The sequence below is a fragment of the Callithrix jacchus genome, chromosome 14 (genome assembly GCF_049354715.1).
Source record: "Callithrix jacchus isolate 240 chromosome 14, calJac240_pri, whole genome shotgun sequence".
Taxonomy (NCBI): domain Eukaryota; kingdom Metazoa; phylum Chordata; class Mammalia; order Primates; family Cebidae; genus Callithrix; species Callithrix jacchus.
Genome location: NC_133515.1, coordinates 5606470 through 5624925, shown reverse-complemented (window position 1 = coordinate 5624925; position 18456 = coordinate 5606470). Strand labels below are relative to the sequence as shown.

At 46.9% G+C, this 18456-nt stretch overlaps 1 protein-coding gene across 1 annotated transcript; it reads right to left on the bottom strand.

The window, feature by feature from the left end:
- Positions 1-77: 77 nt before the first annotated feature.
- On the bottom strand, positions 78-11828 carry LOC144579209 (oxaloacetate tautomerase FAHD2B, mitochondrial). The gene is made up of 8 exons (XM_078348577.1): positions 11663-11828; positions 8739-8989; positions 6407-6623; positions 2933-2992; positions 2492-2654; positions 687-795; positions 467-554; positions 78-325 (listed from the first exon to the last, which is right to left on the bottom strand). The coding sequence occupies exons 2-8, from the start codon at positions 8981-8983 to the stop codon at positions 263-265; spliced, it is 945 nt and encodes a 314-aa protein (XP_078204703.1). The 5' UTR covers positions 8984-8989; positions 11663-11828; the 3' UTR covers positions 78-262.
- Positions 11829-18456: the final 6628 nt, after the last annotated feature.

The window sequence follows — 18456 nt, the reverse complement described above, 5'->3', positions numbered from 1 at the left end:
ATTTGCTCTCCTCTTTCCCAGTCCCACAAAATTACCCCATCTTTTCCCATGAAAGAAAGCTCAAAAGAAGACAAACCGTAGAAGCCAAGCTGCTGCTTTGGCCAGACGAGTTTATTGAAGAGAGTTGTCTTTCTCCCTTCTACCTAGAAGAAGAGGCTTGCAGGGCTGGCCCCTGCCCACACCTGGCATTGGGCCTTTCCCTGGGCTAGGCTGAGTGGGAGCAAATGCCCCCCTCCTATGTTGAGGGCCTGTGCAGGAGTCATCACACCACCTTGTTGATGATGACACCTAGTTCTTCAATCTCACACTGGACTTCATCCCCCTTCTGCAACAGAGCAGGAGGCCATGAAGGTGTCAGCCCTTCTGTCAGACACACATACATACACGCAAGCCTGTACTTCTCAAGTCTGAGCCAAGCCTGCCAGGTCTTCGGGGCCTTTGCTCTCTTTCCTTTTCGCTAACCTACCTTGAGAAAGACAGGAGGTTTCCTGAATACACCAACACCTGGGGGCGTCCCAGTCAGGATGACATCCCCTGGGTAAAAGGTGACAAACCTGGAGCAAAGCAAGAGGACCCAGTGAAACCAGGGGCTGACTGAGGTGGCCACAGCCAAGGGTGGAGGGCTCGCATCAGCCTCCCCATGTGTGGCAGGTGAAGCGGGGCTGGCAGGACAGGCCGTCACTCACTGGGAGACCCAGGCTATCAGCTCCTCTGTCTTGAACACCATCTGCTTGGTGTTGCTGCTCTGGACCACTTCCCCGTTCACTCGGCAGCAGATCTTTAAGTTGTGTGGATCTGAAATGCAAAAATGGTACCTTGGAGTTATCCCTTTTCCCCCCTCGACCCCCCATATTTCATAAACACAACTGTAGGGGGCCTTCGTGACTTGCCAGGTGAAAAGGCTTTGTGCCTACACTGACTCAGTGCTCTACGTTAGAACTTTCTGTATAGACGTTGGCCTTCTCAGGCCTCCCTGTATCCCCACCAAGAGCACCAGGCAGTGGTCACTTGGATGAGCTGAGAAGATGTTCCAGACTCTGAAGGGGGAGAGAAAACTGGCTAGGGTTTTTGTCTTGAAAAAAAAAAAAGGGGGGGGGGCATCTGTCTACAGTATAGGACGACACTTGTAGATACAAAAATGACTTGGCAGGGCCAAGCGTGGTGGCTCACGCCTGTCATCACAGCACTTTAGGAGGCCAGGGCAGGTGAGGACTAAGCTAAGGAATTCAAAACCAGCCTGAAGAATGTAGTGAAATAATAAAAACTTTAGCCAGGTGCGGTAGTGCATGCCTGTAGTCCCAACTACTCAGGAGGGTGAGGCGGGAAGATCGCTTGAGCCCAGCAGGTTGAGGCTTCAGTGAGCCGAGATAGCACCGCTGCACTCCAGTCTGGGTGACACAGTGAGACTGTGCCTCAAATAAAAAGATTAAAAAAAAGACTCAGCATCTATAAAGAAGTGAGGTAAAGCTGGGCGCGGTGGCTCACACCTGTAATCCCAGCCCTTTGGGAGGCCGAGGCAGGCAGATCACAGGGTCAAGAGATCGAGACCATCCTGGTTAACATGGTGAAACCCTGTCTCTACTAAAAGTACAAAAAATTAGCTTGGCATGGTGGTGCGTGCCTGTAGTCCCAGCTACTCGGGAGGCTGAGGCAGGAGAATTACTTGAAACTGGAAAACGGAAGTTGCAGTGAGCTGGGATCACGCCACTGCACTCCAGCCTGGTAATAGAGCGAGACTGTCTCAAAAAAGAAAAAAGAAGTGAGGTGATGGCATGAGCAGTGACAGGGAAGCTGTCAGGGGATGCATTACTGTGAGAGCATCCTGGCTAACCAGCACTTTTAACTGTTTTGCTGGTGGTCTTTGTGTTCTACCCCCTTAAGAAGAGCAGCTGAAACACAATTTAACTTTGCCAAGGACTCTGCACGGGGTGCTCTGAGGCACTGGGGTTTTCAGCATCCTGGCAAGGCTGGCCCACATGGAAACCCCCCACCTCCACCACCGTTGTGGGTGTCTGTGCCTTAGAGGCTACTCTGCCCTCTGGGCCACTGCCTCTGTCCTGGTGCGCTCTCCTATGTGTGGTCAGTGCTGCTGTTTCCACAGTGGCTGGGTGAGTCGCACTGGCTCTCGTCTCCTGTACTGTGGAAAATGCCTGGGCCTTGCGAGAGCTGTGCTCCATGATGCTCAACTTAAAGGCTGTTCCAGATGGTGGCAGCCACAGGAAGCCCGATCCACCCATCAGCTCAGTGTTCTTTGTAATTTACTTCATGCATGCAGTTTTATCCTCTGCAGTTGAGTTTCCTCTAGGGGGCTTGGGAAGGAAGCCCATGGAAGAACTCATGGCTGAGGATAAGAAACTTGCCCTGTATGGAGTCAGCAGTGAAAGGGCAGCCAGGGAGGGCAGGTGCACACGTACCTGAACCCACACTCCTCCCTGCAGTGCTGTTCATCTGTACAGTAGTAGGCACAAGGGGGCAAGAACCAGGGACCTACCTGCTACACTGTCCTTGGTCACCAAGGCAGGGCCCAGAGGGCAGAAGGTGTCAAAGGTTTTTCCCAGCAGCCACTGTTTCCCATTGCGTCTTGTTAGCCAGTCACGAGCACTCACGTCATGAGCCACAGTGAAGCCGGCCACATGGGCCATGGCATCTGTGGCCTATGGGGGCAGGGGATTTGGCCATACAGGAGGTGAGATCATGGGTGACACCAACCCCTATAGCAAAGGATCTCAAAGCCGTTATCCCATGTTAGTAGCCAGAGCCAGCTGAAGGTGGGTGAAGGGCAGGGCAGCGTCAGGGAGCAAGGAGGCTGACCACTTTCTAGTGTCAGGGACAGCTGGCACTCGTGTGTTGGTGAGTGAGGTCAGCACTAGGAGAGGCAGGAGCTGGGGCTTCTGCTGCACTCTGGCCTGGGAGCCCACCCTTTCCACCTCACCTTGATGTGCTTGCCTTTCTTTCCAATGACCACGGCCAGCTCCACTTCCCAGTCTACCTCCTGTAGGGTGGGAGAGGAGCAATGAGCCGCAGTGGTTTCTGGGCCCATTGTTTATGCTGAGAGGCTGCACACTGTGGATCTCTGTCAGTATGGCCTGGCTGCCAGCCCATGTTTGCTATCACCACGAACCAGAGCCACATGAATGACAAGGGAGGTGTGACTTACAGACCTATACATTCATTTTGGGCAGTGGCAGGCAGCATCATGGGATTGCAGGCACAGGTCCCCACCCCACTGTGACTGCAGAAGAGTAACATGTGTGTCCAGGGGTCTGAGTTTAAGTCACTCTGGATACTTGTGACAAAGGATAAATAAGTAATACCACCTAGCATTATGTCACCGTACTGTGTCAGGCACTACTCTAAGTGCTTTAATGTATTAACTTGCTCTAGTAAGAAAATGATTGACATTCCATAAAGGACTTGAATAAACAATTAACAAAAAGTTAAGGCACATGGCCATAAAACATGAAAAATGCTCAGCCTCTCCCATAGTTCATGAAATACAGCTACAAAGTTCACATATTTAGCTTTAAAATTGGCAGCTCTCTCTAATGATAATAACCAGAGTTGGTATAGCTAAGTACACCTGACATCCAGATGTTGGTCTCTAATACCCCTCCCCACTAAGAAGCACCAGGTTCCTTGGGAGAAATGGCTAATTCCAGGTCCAAGACAGACAGTACATGATGAGCTTGGAATGTCTTGGCCAGAAAGCAAATACATGCTGAAAGCGATGGGGATGGAAAAACTTGAAGGTCCCTTACTGGCCAAATTGAGGTCACCTGAAGAATGTAAATGGTGGGTTACAACCAACTGAATAAAACCAAGGAATTCACAGTGATATTGAAAACAAAGGAGTAATGAGGGAGGCAGCTTTTTTTCATAGAATACCAGTTAATAAAAACAGAAAGCATGATTTAGAAGTCATTGTCCTTGGTGGGTGTGTGGTGGCTCCCACCTGTAATCCCAGCACCTTAAGAGGTTGAGGTGGGTAGATCACCTAGGTCAGGAGTTCAAGACCAGCCTGGCCAACATGGTGAAACCCTATCTCTACTAAAAATACAAAAAAATTAACTGGGTGTGATGGTGCACGCCTGTAATCCCAGCTATTAGGGAGACTGAGGCAGGAGAATTGCTTGAACGTAGGAGGTAGTGGTTGCAGTGAGCTGAGATGGTACCACTGCATTCCAGTTCAGGTGACAGAGCAAGACTCCATCACAAAAAAAGAAAAGTCAAGTCATTGTTCTCCATCCCCCAGTGCAATAATGGATTCGGGAAGGATGGTAAGGATGACCGCAGGATCCCTGGATGAGAAGCCATGGGACAATAAGATACTTATGTGATCTCAAACTACCACCCATAGATTATTAATTACAAAAGTGGACATGCATCTTCATAATGGAGGGACCGAGTGAACATCAGGTAAACCAAGTGGTCAAATTCTGGGACCACTGACATGAGCCTTCCAGTGGAATGCAACGGGAAATGTATAATGTCTTCTTTGTAAACCTCTTGATAAAAATGCTTACCCTGACACTAATCATGAAGAAACCACCAGACAAACCCAGCATGTGAAATGTGCTATGAGACAAATGAATGCTTCAGGGAAAGGGCAGGGGGGGATTGTTTGAAGTCAGGAGTTGGCAAACTATGGCCAGTTCACCGTCTGCCATAATAAAGTTTGACTGAAACCCCACCATTCATTTCTGTATCATCCCTGGTGGTTTTCACACTGCAACAGCAGAACTGAATTGTTGCAAAAGAGACCATATGACATTCAAAGACTCACATTTACTAATTGGCCCTTAATATGGTTTAGCTCTGTTTCCCTACCCAAATCTCATCTTGTAGCTCCAATAATTGCAACATGCTGTGGGAGGGACCCGGTGGGAGATGAATGAATTCTGGGAGCAGGTTTTTCCTGTGCTGTTCTCGTGATAGTGAATGTGAATCTCAAGGGATCTGATGGTTTTAAAAAACGGGAGTTTCTCTGCACAAACTCTTTTTTTGCCTGCTGTCATCCACCTAAGGTGATTTGCTCCTCCTTTTCTTCTGCCATGATTGTGAGGCTTCCCCAGTCACACAGAACTGTAAGTCCAATTAAACCTCTTTTATAAATCATCCAGTCTCAGGTATGTCTTTATAAGCAGTGTGAAAACAGACTAATCCAGCCCTTTAAAAAAATAGTCTACGGAATCCTGTTCTAGATTGAAACCACTAAAAATATACAACTGAACACAGTGTGTAGCTTGGCTGATCAGCAAGCAATAAACTAACCAAATAAAAAGTTACTTTTGGGGCAGTCAGCAGTAGTTCCGATTGGGAATTGGGACAATATGATTTCATATTAAATATTATTCAAGTTAATCTTGGTTACGATAATGGTGGTAATGGTCATGAAAGCTATTGTCCTTATTCTTAGAAGATGCCTATTTAAGTTTCTATAACTAAATTGTCTTAATATTTGCAATGTGTTTTAAAAGGTCCCCTCCACCCTACCCCCTGCAAAAAAGAAAAAAAAGTATGTGTTTGCATCTGGAGGACAGGGAAAAGGCAAGGGAGAGAAAGCAAATATGGCAAAACGTTTTCAGTGAAACCAGGTGAAAAGTATATGAGCATTCACTGTATTATCTTTTCAGCTTTTCTATAATTTCCAAGACACTTCTAAAATAAAAATTTGAGAGAAAAAGTAACCAGTGTTAGTAAGTGCATGTACACTACTGATGGATATGTAAGTTGCTTTTACAATTTCTTTAAAGGCCAATTAGCAGATTTCCTCAAAAGTTTTGAAACATTGCCTATAGTTTGTCATATTCAAATTCTAAGTGTTTATTCAAATGAAATAATAATGTTTTAATGGACATGCAAAGTATTTTCTACACAAGGATGTTAACTGTAACATTTATTTATAGAAGACAAAAACTGGAAACAACTACCCAGCTGTAAGATACTTGGGAATATAAACTATCCTGTACAACAGAAAACTGCACAGTAATCTAAAACACGTCAGGGAGAGTATTTAATGACATGAAAAGTTGCTTCTGATGCAGTCTTAAGTTAAAGGTAAGTATATGCACAGTATAAACATATATGGGAGTGGAGAAACACTGGGAAGACAGAAAAAAATTAATATTGTGAGTCCTGGGCAGTGGGAATATGGGTGATGTAATTTTTTAATATTTATCTTTATTTTATTAATTTTCTACAGTGAAGGTGTATTGCTTTTGTAATTGGGAAAACATGTACATTAACTTTATTTCCAAGGCCAGTGTTATTACTATGTATATAATTGCCTAGAGTTTCTGTTGAATGCACTATTGAGAGAGAGGTGGCTCCAGTAGGCTGAATACTGAGCTCAGAACACCCTTGTGGTGGGCCCAGTGACTAGGGAGAGCAGTGGGGAGGCACTGACCTGGCTCTCTGGTGGGAGGACCACCTCATCATAGGGCCCCACGATGGAGCTGGCAAACTTGCTGAAGATGATGGGCTCCTTGGGCACGGGCACGTTCTGTTCTTTGCAGTGGTCCACATAATTCATGCCCACACACACCACCTTATCTGGCCGTGTGACTGGAGCCAGGAAGGTTACCTCCGACCGTGGTAGGACTGGCAACTGGGCAGCCAAGGCTCTGTAGAGACCAGAGCAAGTGAGACGGCCTGGCTGGGAACAGGTTGCAAACCCCCGGCAGGCTGGGCAGATCCTGCAGCAGCTACAGGTTTGGTTTTTGAAATGATTTCCTAGCTCTATCAACCATCAGAGTCAGCATGAAAATCAAGCCCAGCTATTGTCCTTTGATATCAGAGCAGGGCTGTTATTTATCCAGTGTCGATTTCCTCTTCCCCTTAGGTAACTCATGTCCATGTAAGAGAATTCAAAAGATGCAAACTGGAATACATGGAAAGGTTTCCCTTTCCCCTTCTATTTACCCCATTCCCCTGGCTCTTCACTGCTACTCTATGGATATTCTTCTAGAACCCTTTTGTACGCAAATGATAGCACATTATTTACAGTTTTTTAAAAAAACAACTGATTTTGGGGATCTCTCCTTAACATTATGTAACAATACATAGAGAGCATCCTCTTGTTTTTCTTTTTTTTTTTTTGAGACGGAGTTTCGCTCTTGCTACCCAGGCTGGAGTGCAATGGCGCGATCTCGGCTCACCGCAATCTCCGCCTCCTGGGTTCAGGCAATTCTCCTGCCTCAGCCTCCCGAGCAGCTGGGATTACAGGCACGCACCACCGTGCCCAGCTAATTTTTTGTAATTTTAGTAGAGACGGGGTTTCACCATGTTGACCAAGATGGTCTCGATCTGTTGACCTCGTGATCCACCCGCCTCGGCCTCCCAAAGTGCTGGGATTACAGGCTTGAGCCACCGCGCCCGGCCCCTCTTGTTTTTCTTATGGCTGCATATTACTGCTCTATAGAGATATACCTAAGTCCCTAATGAGGGGCATGGAGGTTGTTTCCAATCTTTGCAGAATATGGCAATATGAGAAATAGGAACACTTTTACACTGCTAGTGGGAGTGTAAATTAGTTCAACCATTGTGGAAGACAGTGTGGCGTTTCCTCAAGGACCTAGAAATAGAAATTCCATTTGACCCAGCAATCCCATTACTGGGTATATATCCAAAGGACTATAAATTGTTCTACTATAAGGACACATGCACATGAATGTTCACTGCAGCACTGTTTACAATAGCAAAGACCTGGAACCAACCCAAATGCCCATCGAAGATAGACTGAACTGGGAAAATGTGGCACAGTCAAAAACGATGAGTTCGTGTCCTTTGTAAGGACATGGATGAATCCGGAGAACATCATTCTCAGCAAACTGACACAAGAACAGAAAATGAAATACCGCATGTTCTCACTCATAGGCGGGTGATGAACAATGAGAACACATGGACACAGGGAGGGGAGCACTACACACTGGGGTCTACTGGGGGGAATAGGGGAGGGACAGAGTGGGGGGGGGGCGCTGGGGAGAGAGAGCATGGGGAGAAATGCCAAATATGGGTGAAGGGGAGGAAGGCAGCACATCACACTGCCACATGTGTACCTATGCAACTATCTTGCATGTTCTGCACATGTACCCCAAAACCTAAAATGTAATTAAAAAAATAAAGAATATGGCAATATGGGAACATACAGTTAATGATACTGGGGCTGGGAAATATTTGTATTTTTTCCCATTTTAATAGATGAAAATGACATCTTTAAAGTGTTTTTAATTTATTGTTCATCAACTCTTTAGACCAGATTCTACAGGGCTCCAGGCTTCAGGGACACTCTCACCTAATCTAGTCCAAACCCAGGAACAATTGGATTGTAGAAATCGTCTTTGCAGTCCTCTCTCCTTGCAGGATCCAGGAGTCTAAATCACATCCCCAGCTGCATAAGATGTCTTTTAGGACCCCTAGTCCCAGACCTGTCAGTCACGGACTCCACTCCCAGAGGAGGCAGTATGATGAAGTATAGAGTCCTGGTTCCAGCACCAAATGCATGGCCTTGCGTGGTTAATCACCTGCCCTAGGCCTCAGTTTTCCCCTCTGAAAATTGAAGATATTGTTAAATAAGATTTCTAAGCATCTTTAAAGAGAACAGGTGGGAAAGGAAAGGTGGGGTTACTCTGATCACTTGCAAAAGAGCTACTTGTTGGTGCTGTTTCCCAGAGCAGGGATGGGGCGGGAGAGTGCGGGGGGACCAGGGCCGCTGCTTCAGGGCGGTGCTGCCCACTTACCTTCTTGCCACTGACAGGGTGACTTCTCCCTGCTCGAGGAACTGTATCATTGTTTTGGGGAGTGTGGGGTCAAAGGCATTGAGGTTGATAACTCCTCCACCATTCCCTGTTTCCAGGCCCAAGTGAGGCCCCACTAGGTGGGGTGCCTGGAACTGCACTAGTCTCATGTCTCTGGATGGTTGAATGGGCCATTTCTGAGCCTGCATCAGAGCTGTGAGCACCCTTCTTCTACCAGAGACCAGCATCAGAGCCTGCAAAGAACAAAGCAGGATCCATGAGACGGAGGATCCCAGAGCCATCATCAGGATCCCTGAAATTCCAAGGGCTACAGCCCCAGGCCCTTTGCCCCAACAACTGTTCCCTGCATACCACATGGGAAGTGGTCCAGGCTTGTATTTTACCTTGCTGTACTTCATAAGGTGAAACTTTTCTAGAGGAGCAACTACTATGTGCTAGGCACTAAGTCCCAGGGATTCCAGGATTCCTTCAACCGGTGCTCTCTGAAAGTTCCCATTGTGCTTGGCTCTGCTGCAGGCATTGGGGAAACAATGTAGCTCAAACTCAGCCCTGCCATTCTCCCTGCAGAGGTCACAGATGTTAACAACCGACCTAAGATTCAGCTATCAGGACTAGTGCTGTGAAGATGATCAGGGGCCCCTACTCTTATCTAGTTTCTTCAGGAAGTGATATGAGCTGAACTGGGCTGAATGAGCGGAACCAGGAATTGGCTGAGTGGCAGCACAGCGTGGGCAAGAGACTGCTGGTGAAATAGGCTTCACAGCGGCCATATGCAGATGATTTTAAATGTTAATCTGTTCCTGTTAACCTCCTACTTAAAATGGTTTCCAATGGTCACATGATCAAGCTAGACCCTCTACCAGGCTGTCCCAGTCTTCTAGGAGCAGTGCCTCACCTGCCTCTCCAGATAATAATTATTTCTTTTCTCCTGACAGAGAACAAGTTGCCTAAGGGAAGAGGTTGCAGACAAACAGCAGGGTCTGGGCCTGACAGGCATCACTTGGTCATCTCCTCCCTGTGTCCAGGGGACATGTTTGTCTCTTTCACTGCCTAGCACTGTGCTTGCTGCACAGAAGGCTCTCAGTGACATTCTGCCGAATGAACGAATGACAGAAGCAGGGCCTTGACTTTTCACTACTTGGGAAAGTTTAGTGCTTGTTAACTTCAGGAAACATGGCTGTGCCTTTCCTCCTCAAATCACTTAGAAAGTATCCACAAGGGCTGGACACCGTGGCTCCCACCTATAATCCCCAGAACTTTGGGAGACTAAGGCAGGTGGATCACTTGAGGTTAGGAGGTCAAGACCAGTCTGGCCAACATGGTGAAACCTCATCTCCACTAAAAATGTAAAAAATTAGGTGGGAGTGGTGACTGGCACCTGCAATCCCAGCGACTAGGGAGGCTGAGACACAAGAATTGCTTGAACCCAGGTGGCGGAGGTTGCAGTGAGCTGAGATCATGCCGTGGCACTCCAGCCGGGGTGACAGAGCACCTACACCTCAAGAAAAAAAAAATTATCCACAGGGCTCAGGTCCTGTTTTGAGTCCAAGGCTCCACTTAAAGACAAACACTGCCCTTTTGTTTTGTTCTTAATCCAAGTCTGGCCTCTATTCCTTACCACATAGTGCCTTCCCTGAATTGCTCCTTGCTCTTACGGTAAAGGTTGTATAGCCTTTTATGCCCAAAAGTGTGGAGGCACCTGAGCCCCAGCCTCTTGGTCCTCACCTGGATGATTCAATCTGCCTTGTTCAGTTAAAGACTCCTTAGACTTAGGTCACCACTGTTGTGGCCCGCCAATCTGACCAGAAAACCGAGGCTTTGAGTTCCCTGCCCTGCTGTCTTACACAAGCACCAGCTGTGCTACTGTGAAAAGGTGGTTCGAGCCAAACTGCACACGCTCAGACACTCCACACCCCACACCCAGAAATAACGGTAACGGCTGATGCTGAATGCCAACTATTAAGTGCTCTACCTACAATGCCAGATTTAACTCTTGACAATTGTGGAAGGTAGGTACTGTTAGCCCCAAGTTAGAGATGAAAAAAATTAAGGCTTAGAGAGGCTAAGGGATTTGGCCAAGGTTACGCAGTCCTAGAGACAGGAGGGGAAGGAGCTGAGATATGAATCCAAGTCCAGATGACACTGAAGTCCTTGGTTCAGAGCTTATAATGCAAATAAGAAAATCTAGCTTCAGCCCCCATCCCCCAACGATATTTTAACCCAGAGTGTTGTGAGAAGTGGCGATCTTCCATAGGAAATCCTTCAAAGGCCCTAAAGATTGTGGTGAGAAGCAGGGACCTCCACAGGAGATCCTTCAGAGGCCCTAAATGCTAACAGCCATGAGTGGGGAAACTACAGGCACCCTCTGGCTGTTGCCTCAGGGACAAGGCTGGTTACCTGCTTTCCAAGAGGACCCCGGGCCACACTGACTGCGCCCTTCCCACATGACACACATGCGGGTTCATTCCAACCTTACAGCAATCCCCTCAGGTAGAGCGCCCTCATTTTACAGAATGGGGCACTGACTCTCAAAGGGGCGAAGACACGTGCCCAAGGTACCAGTCAGAAAGTGGCCCTGGGGCTTCTGCAGCAACCACTATGTCACGCAGCCCGAGCTCAATCCAACTCTGCAAGAGTCCGTAAGCAAAGGGGCGGTGACCTGAGGTGGAAACAGCAGCCCCCATCTTCCAAAGCCCGAGACTGGGTTGTGCACGTGGGATCCCAAACCACAGTCCACTCGCCTGGAAACCCCCAGTTTCTCTATATGCCCAGCTCCGTCCGCTGCAGTGAGTGAGCGCTCACACGGTTCCACACTAAGCTGCTGGGGACCGGTTCCAGTTCTGCCCTCGGCTGGAGACGCGCTCCATGGACACCCTTCTGGCCTGATCCAGCCAGGCCCAGTTTACCTGGCGGCGGCAGCCGGTCCTCTCGCGCCCAGTTAGGGCTCCCGGGGCTGAAGGTTAAGGGCGGCGGGCGCCTGAGCACTGGCACCAGTGACTGCGACCAGCCGGGAAACTGAAGCGGCCCCAGCGAACCCAGAGCCTCCCGGCCGGATCCTTCCAGCGAAAAGCCGACGCGTCCGGTGACGTCACAGGCAATGGCCACAAGCCGGGCGCCAATCCTGAGGGGCCTGAGGGGCGGGCCCAACGCTAGGCAGGCGTTTACTGGTGGTTCTTAGGCTCCTGACGTAGCCCGGCGACCGGCATATTCTCCGAAGTCGCTCGCTACCCTGCTCTGGCTCGAGCCCGAGAGTGGGCGCTGCCCGAAAGTTTTTCCCTAAACGCCTTGCTGGCCTCACCCAGTGTCGGCCCCGTTCTGGGCCTGGCGCCGTTCTCATTGCTGGGGAAAGTGGTGGAGGAGACCAAGGCAGCGTGCTGGCTGGTAGAGATTTGTGGCTTCCGATTGTGACATAGGTCGTTGAGGAGGGGACAGATCACTGCCCCTGTTTTTCTTACGGGGAACTTGGGGCCAGAGCTGTTTTCCCAGGGCGACACAGGCAGTGAGTAGTGGCGCTGGCATTCCTGACCCCAAAGCCCAGCGTTTCCCAGCCTCTCTCAGCAGCCCGGCCTTCACCTGCACTGCTGGGCGCAGGTGGGGAAGAGAGGAAACGAGGCTCCATCCCCGGCAGAGGGCAGGCACGCAGGGAGCAGCGGCTGAACTCCACAGACAGCTACAGCTAGCTCTTGAGCTGTGGGCTTGAAGAGTGTGAGGGGCTCTGGGCCAGAGGCCCCCACATTACTCAAGGACCAGATCATCAAGGGGTTTACTTGGCCCACGATGGAGTCTGGATCTTGTTTAAGTGCACAGGAGACCGCTGGAAGGTCCTTGCCGGCATGTATTTGAGTGCCCGACTTGTATTTGAGAAGTTTTTCCCTGGCCACCCCTGTAAGGAAGGAAGGGTGTCTGGGTGAGTGGTGCAGGTGAGAATAATGGCGGTGTGTGGGGGAGAAGGTGAGTGTCCAGAGATGTTCAGGAGGAAGAACTGACAGCTCTGGATGACAGGAGGTGGAAGTGGGAAGGACGTCCAAGGCCGACTCCTGGGGTTCTCTAGCCGGGTAGGTGCACGGCCATTCATGGAGACAGGGCTTCTGGAAGAGCAGCAGGTCTGGGGAGAGGATGGTGAGCTCTGTTTTGCATGGGGCATGGTGGGCACTTGGAGACATGGGTCAGGAGCTTGGGACTTCAGCCTGACTTGCAGAAGGAGGTCACCACAGATACAGAAATGGAACCTGTGGGGGTGGCTGTGACCAGGGGGATGCGCTGAGGAGAACCTGGCAAAAGCGTGTCACTAAGCCATAGCTCCCAAAGACTTTCTGAAGAGATAAGTTACAGCCTGGAAGAAAATATCTGCAAAGCATATATTTGATAAAAGACTTGTATTCAGAATACAGAAAGAACACTTAAAAGTCCATTGATAAAATCAAAATTCAGTTTTTTAAATGGACAAAATATTTGAACAGACACTTCACCAAAAAGATATACAGATAGAAAATTAAGACATGAAAAGATACTCAACATCATTAATCATTAAGGATATGCAAATTACAAGCACAATGTGACACCATCTCACACCTACTAGAATGGGCAAAGAAGACTGATTATACCAAGTCTTGGCAAGAGTGTGGAGGACCTGGGACTTCTTGTATACTGCTGATGGGATCATAAAATAGTTACCACCACGATTGAAAACCATTTGGCAGTGTGTGAAGAGAGTTAAACATACACCTAGCATAGGATCTAGCCATTTCACTTGTGACGATCGACAGTATTGAATTTTACCTTTGCCTTTTGCTCCTAGAAATAGTGAAGGTTAAGGAATCCCGCCACTCTTTGGTTCCAGAAAACACCCTACTGGAAAGAACCAGTGACTTTCCATATAACTTGGATAAGACTCCCAGATGCTCCCTTGTTCATCCATGACCCGGCCAGACGCAGACCCTCTAAATTCCTATTCTTGGCGTCATAAATGATTAGCTGGACTGCTTGTCCCCATGCATCAATAAGAACACACTGCCTGTAACCAAACTTTGGTTCAGATTCTGTCCTCCAGGCCCCTGAGCTTTGGCCCACCAGCAGCTTGTGGCAACCCACAGCCCTCCTGGGAGTCCCTCGTGACAACAGGCTGTCCTCAGGGTAAGACCTGCTGGATTGTGACACTCCTGCTCAGCCCACTTTTCCATAGTAGTTATTTCTAGCCAAGTTTATTCCTCCCTATACAAGATTAGCCACTTGCCTAACTTCTGAGACACTTGCTGATCATATGGGGAGCCCGAGAGTAGGCATGCTGCAACGTTTCCCTATTGCAATAGTCCCCTCCACACCCCACAACAATCCTTTAGAATAAATTCTCTCCTTATGAAATCCAGATTTATGTTTTTTACCTGAGAATTGAAAAAATATGCTCATGCAAACATTTATACATAAATATTCACAACAGACTTTTTGTAAAATCTCCAAACTGGAAACCATCCTGTTTTCCGTTAACAGGTGAATGTGTGAACAATCTGTGTTTATCCACACTAGAGAATATTACTTCAGCAATAAAAAGGGACAAATTGTTGATGCAACATGGATATATATCACGATAGTTATTTGGAGTGGAAAAAGGTAGATTAAAAATGAGTATATATGGGAATATTTCATTTGTATAGAGTATCCTTGGGGGACACCTTCAAAGACCCTTAGCGGATGCCTGAGACTGCAGACAGTACCGAACTCTGCATATGTCATGTCTTTTCCTATACATACCAGTGATCAAATTTAATTTAATTAAGATGAAGTTAATCTGGTGCTATATTGTTGCAGATAATCAGAATATATTTCTGTTCATCTGTTCCACCCACAAATCTAATGCCTTTTCCACCCTAACCAAGCTCTTCTCACGCACTGTAGCCATAACTTTTGCAGTTGAGATGCAACAGCAAAACCGGCACAAATTTCTTTTTCCTTCTTCACAGTTTCATGGATAGAAGATTCGTTCTTTCCCTAGATCTTAGCAACCTCTTTCTGTGATTTCTTTTTCCTGCTAGCTTGAGAGGGGCACATGTTGGCAAGAAGGAACTCAGGATCCCTGCCAGGTGCTCTGCCCTATGTGTATCCTGGACTAGCCACATCCTCCTCTGGCTTGCTCTGGTCTGGCCTCCTCCTGCGATAAAGGGGCTCCATCCACAGCCCTCTGTCCACGAGCACCCAGGCTCTGCTCACATTTTTTCAGGGACAGGGAGCTCACTCCTGTGTCAGTGGCTGGGCCCAGTACTTTATGAGGAGGGGGAGAATGGAAGGCAACACAGTCTTCAAGTGTTGGTACTGTGCGGGGTGAATGGAACGGCCCAGGTACCAATGTGCCCTTGGTGCTCCCTTTTGCTGGGTAGTCCTTCCTGTCAGAATGTGCTTCCTGTGACTCCTAGCTGGTAGAAATGTCCTCAGCTTTGCCCTGGATTTGTGCAGAGCACATTTTGTCCTGCATTTTCTAAAATGTTTGAATAAAACCAGCATGTCATTCCTCTGCCTCCTCTCCCCTAGTTCCCTCACCTTTCTCAGACTTCACATTATTCTCATGATGTCCTTGGGGTAGATCCAATCACTGTTGGTCATCATCAGGTGAGCCTCTTCCTGCTGGAGGATGGGGTGTCCGCACCTAGCTGAACCAAGGCCTGGCCATGAGACTTGTTTTTGGCCGATGCTATGTGGGTAGGAGCACCATATGCCCCTTATAAGTCTCCTGTTAGAGCCAGCCTGTGTTTGCCACATGTCTTTTCCCTCTGCTACTAGATGGAATGCTCTAAACAAAAAACCACTCTGTCAGCTTGGGTCCCAGAGTAAAAATGACATGGATTGAGCCACAGCCGACTCACATTAGATGTGAAACATGAGAGAGATGACCCTGAGGTCTGGGAGTCTTTTGTTGTTGCAGCAAAACTCAGCCCATCCTGTCTGATATGACTCATTTGCCAACATCTCTTAGAAAGTGGGATATCTCATCTTAAGAGGATGTGAATGGTCTGGAGTAAGATAGCATGCTCAATTCCTTGTCCAGAGATTATAGATACATCTGTGAATTCAACATCCCTTACAGAAGCACATCGTAATTACCTTGAGTGCAACGCATTCCTTGTGTACACGAATAGCTGGTAGAAAAATGACTTTCTCATTTCTTGCCTAAGCAAAAGATCATCTACACTTGAAGAGACCACTTGCCCTTCAGTGGCATTATATTTCATCCTGATGACTCTGACCTATCTCCCCAGCTGTTGGGCTAATTTTTTGAACATTGTATTAGGAAACTTTCGAACATACAAAAAAGTTGAAAAAAATACAGTGAAAACCTGTTTACCCACCACCTAGACCCCACAGTTTACGTTTTACTATAGTTGCTTTATCAGAAGTCTATCTCTCTATCCTACCTATCTGTCCTTGTCTTTTGATGACTTTCCAAGTAAGTTATAGACATCAGTATACTTTCCCTGCCCCCCTCAAATATTTCAACATGCATACATTGGCTAAAGTTCTATATTTGTTTATGTTTTTTAGGCGTATACAGGGTTCTAGCTGTCCTGTTTCATCCAAGGGGACACAACCAAAAAGCATTCGTGAAGTTAACATTTCAGAGACATAGAATCATCAAAAGACTGAGACCTAATCATGGGACTGTGAACACTCTCCTGCTGTCTGTCACCTTACTACATATGACATTACTAAAGGGCCTACTAACTGCAGTTCGTCTTACCCAGGACATCATGTCTGATATCAAGAAAAAAGTTACAAGTCATACTAAAAAGCAAAACACAAAGTTTGAAGAAAAGAGCAAGCATTAGACCCAGACTCAGATATGACAGGAATGTCAGACTTATCAGACTGGAAATTTAAAATAACTACAATTAAAATGCTAAAGGTGCTAACGAATAAGGTAGACAGCATGCAAGAACCTGTTACACAGAGAGATGGAAATCCTAAGAAAAAAATAAGAAGAAAGGCTAGAGATCTTAAACACTGTTACAGTGATGAAAAATGCCTTTGAAAGGCCCATGAGTATACAGGACATGGTTGAAGAAGGAATCGCTAAGCTTGAGGATATATCAATAGAAACTTCCAGGACAGAAAAACAAAGGACAGAGAGACAGGAAAAAGTGAAACAGACTATTCAAGAACTGTGTGACAGCTACCAAAAACAAACAAACAAACACATAATGGAAATGCAAGAGAGAGAAGAGAAGAGAAGAGAAAGAGAAAAAATGTTTAAAATGATAATAGCCTGGGCAATGTAGGGAGACCACATCTCTACAAAAAAATTTAAAAATTTAGCCAGGCATGATACACACCTCTGGTCCCATCTACTCAGTGGGCTGAGATGGGAGAAGGACATAAGCCTGGGAGGTCAAGGCTGCAGTGAGCCATGATTGCAGCACTGCACTCCAGCCTGGGTGACAGAGTGAGACCCTGTCTCAAAAAATATAAATAGTCAGATGTGATGGCACACACCTGCAGTCCCACCTACTCGGAGGCTGAGGCAGGATGATTGCTTGAGTCTGTCCAGGAGATCTGGGCTGCAGTGCACTATGCTGACTGGTTGTCTGCATTAAGTTTGGCATCAGTATGGTGACCTCTGGGGAATGCGGCACCACCAGGTTTCCTAGGGAGGGGTGAATTGGCCCAGGACAGAAACGGGGCAGGTCAAAACTCCCATGCTGATCACACCTGTGTAAGGCCGCTGCACTCCAGCCTAAGCAACATAGCAAGACACTGTCTTTTAAATCAACAAACAAACAAACAAAAATAATGACAGAGATTTTCACCAAATTAATATCAGGCACCAAACCATAGATCCAGGAAGCTCAGTGAATACAAAGCAGAATAAATGCCAAAAAACTCCACCCAGGCATAGCATATTCAAACTAGAAAATCAAAGATAAATAAAACAACTGGAGACCAAGGCAGGTTGATCAGAGACCAAGGTGGGTGGATCACTTGAGGTCAGGAGTTTGAGACCAGCCTGGCCAACTTGGCAAAACATCACTACAAAAAATACAAAAATTAGCTGGGTGTAATGGTGGGTGCCTGTAATCCCAGCTACTTGGGAGGCTGAGGCAGGAGAATCGCTTATACCCAGGAGGTGAAGGTTGCAGTGAGCTGAGATTGCACCACTGCACTGCAGCCTAGTTACAGGGTGAGACTCTGTCTCAAAACAAATAAAACAACCCCCTAAAAATATGTTGAAAGAAGCCAGGGGAAAAACCAGCTTATCTATAGGGGAGCAAAGATAAGAATAACATCTGCCTTCTCCTCAGAACCCATGCAAACAAGAAGAGTATGAAGTGAAATATTTAACATCTTGAGAGAAAAAAATAACCTAGAATTCTGTACCCTGTAAAATGATTCCTCAAAAGCAAAGAAGAAATACAGACTTCTCAGACAAACAAACTTGAGGGAATTTATTGTCATTGCACGGACCTTGTAAGAAATATTGAAAGAAGTTCTTCAGAGAGCATGCAAGTCAGTCTTTCTTTATATGAAAGAGAGGACTGAAGAAGGAATGAGTGAAGATAAAATAGAAACTTTTATTTTTATTATTCTGAATTGATCTAACAGATAACAGTTTGTTAAAAATAATAGCAACAATATATTCAATCATTTGTTCACACGTATATATATATCCACATAAACATAAACATATATACTTAAGTATGCTTATGTATAAGTAAAA

Bases quoted from the DNA above. Each gene is read 5' to 3' on its own strand.
- LOC144579209 (XM_078348577.1), bottom strand. From the start codon at position 8,983: ATGCTGGTCTCTGGTAGAAGAAGGGTGCTCACAGCTCTGATGCAGGCT. The intron at 2,655-2,932 runs GTGAGGTGGAAA...CTGCCCCCATAG, and splicing joins AGAAAGGCAAGCACATCAAG to GCCACAGATGCCATGGCCCA. The intron at 555-686 runs GTGAGTGACGGC...GCTTTGCTCCAG, and splicing joins CTGATAGCCTGGGTCTCCCA to GTTTGTCACCTTTTACCCAG.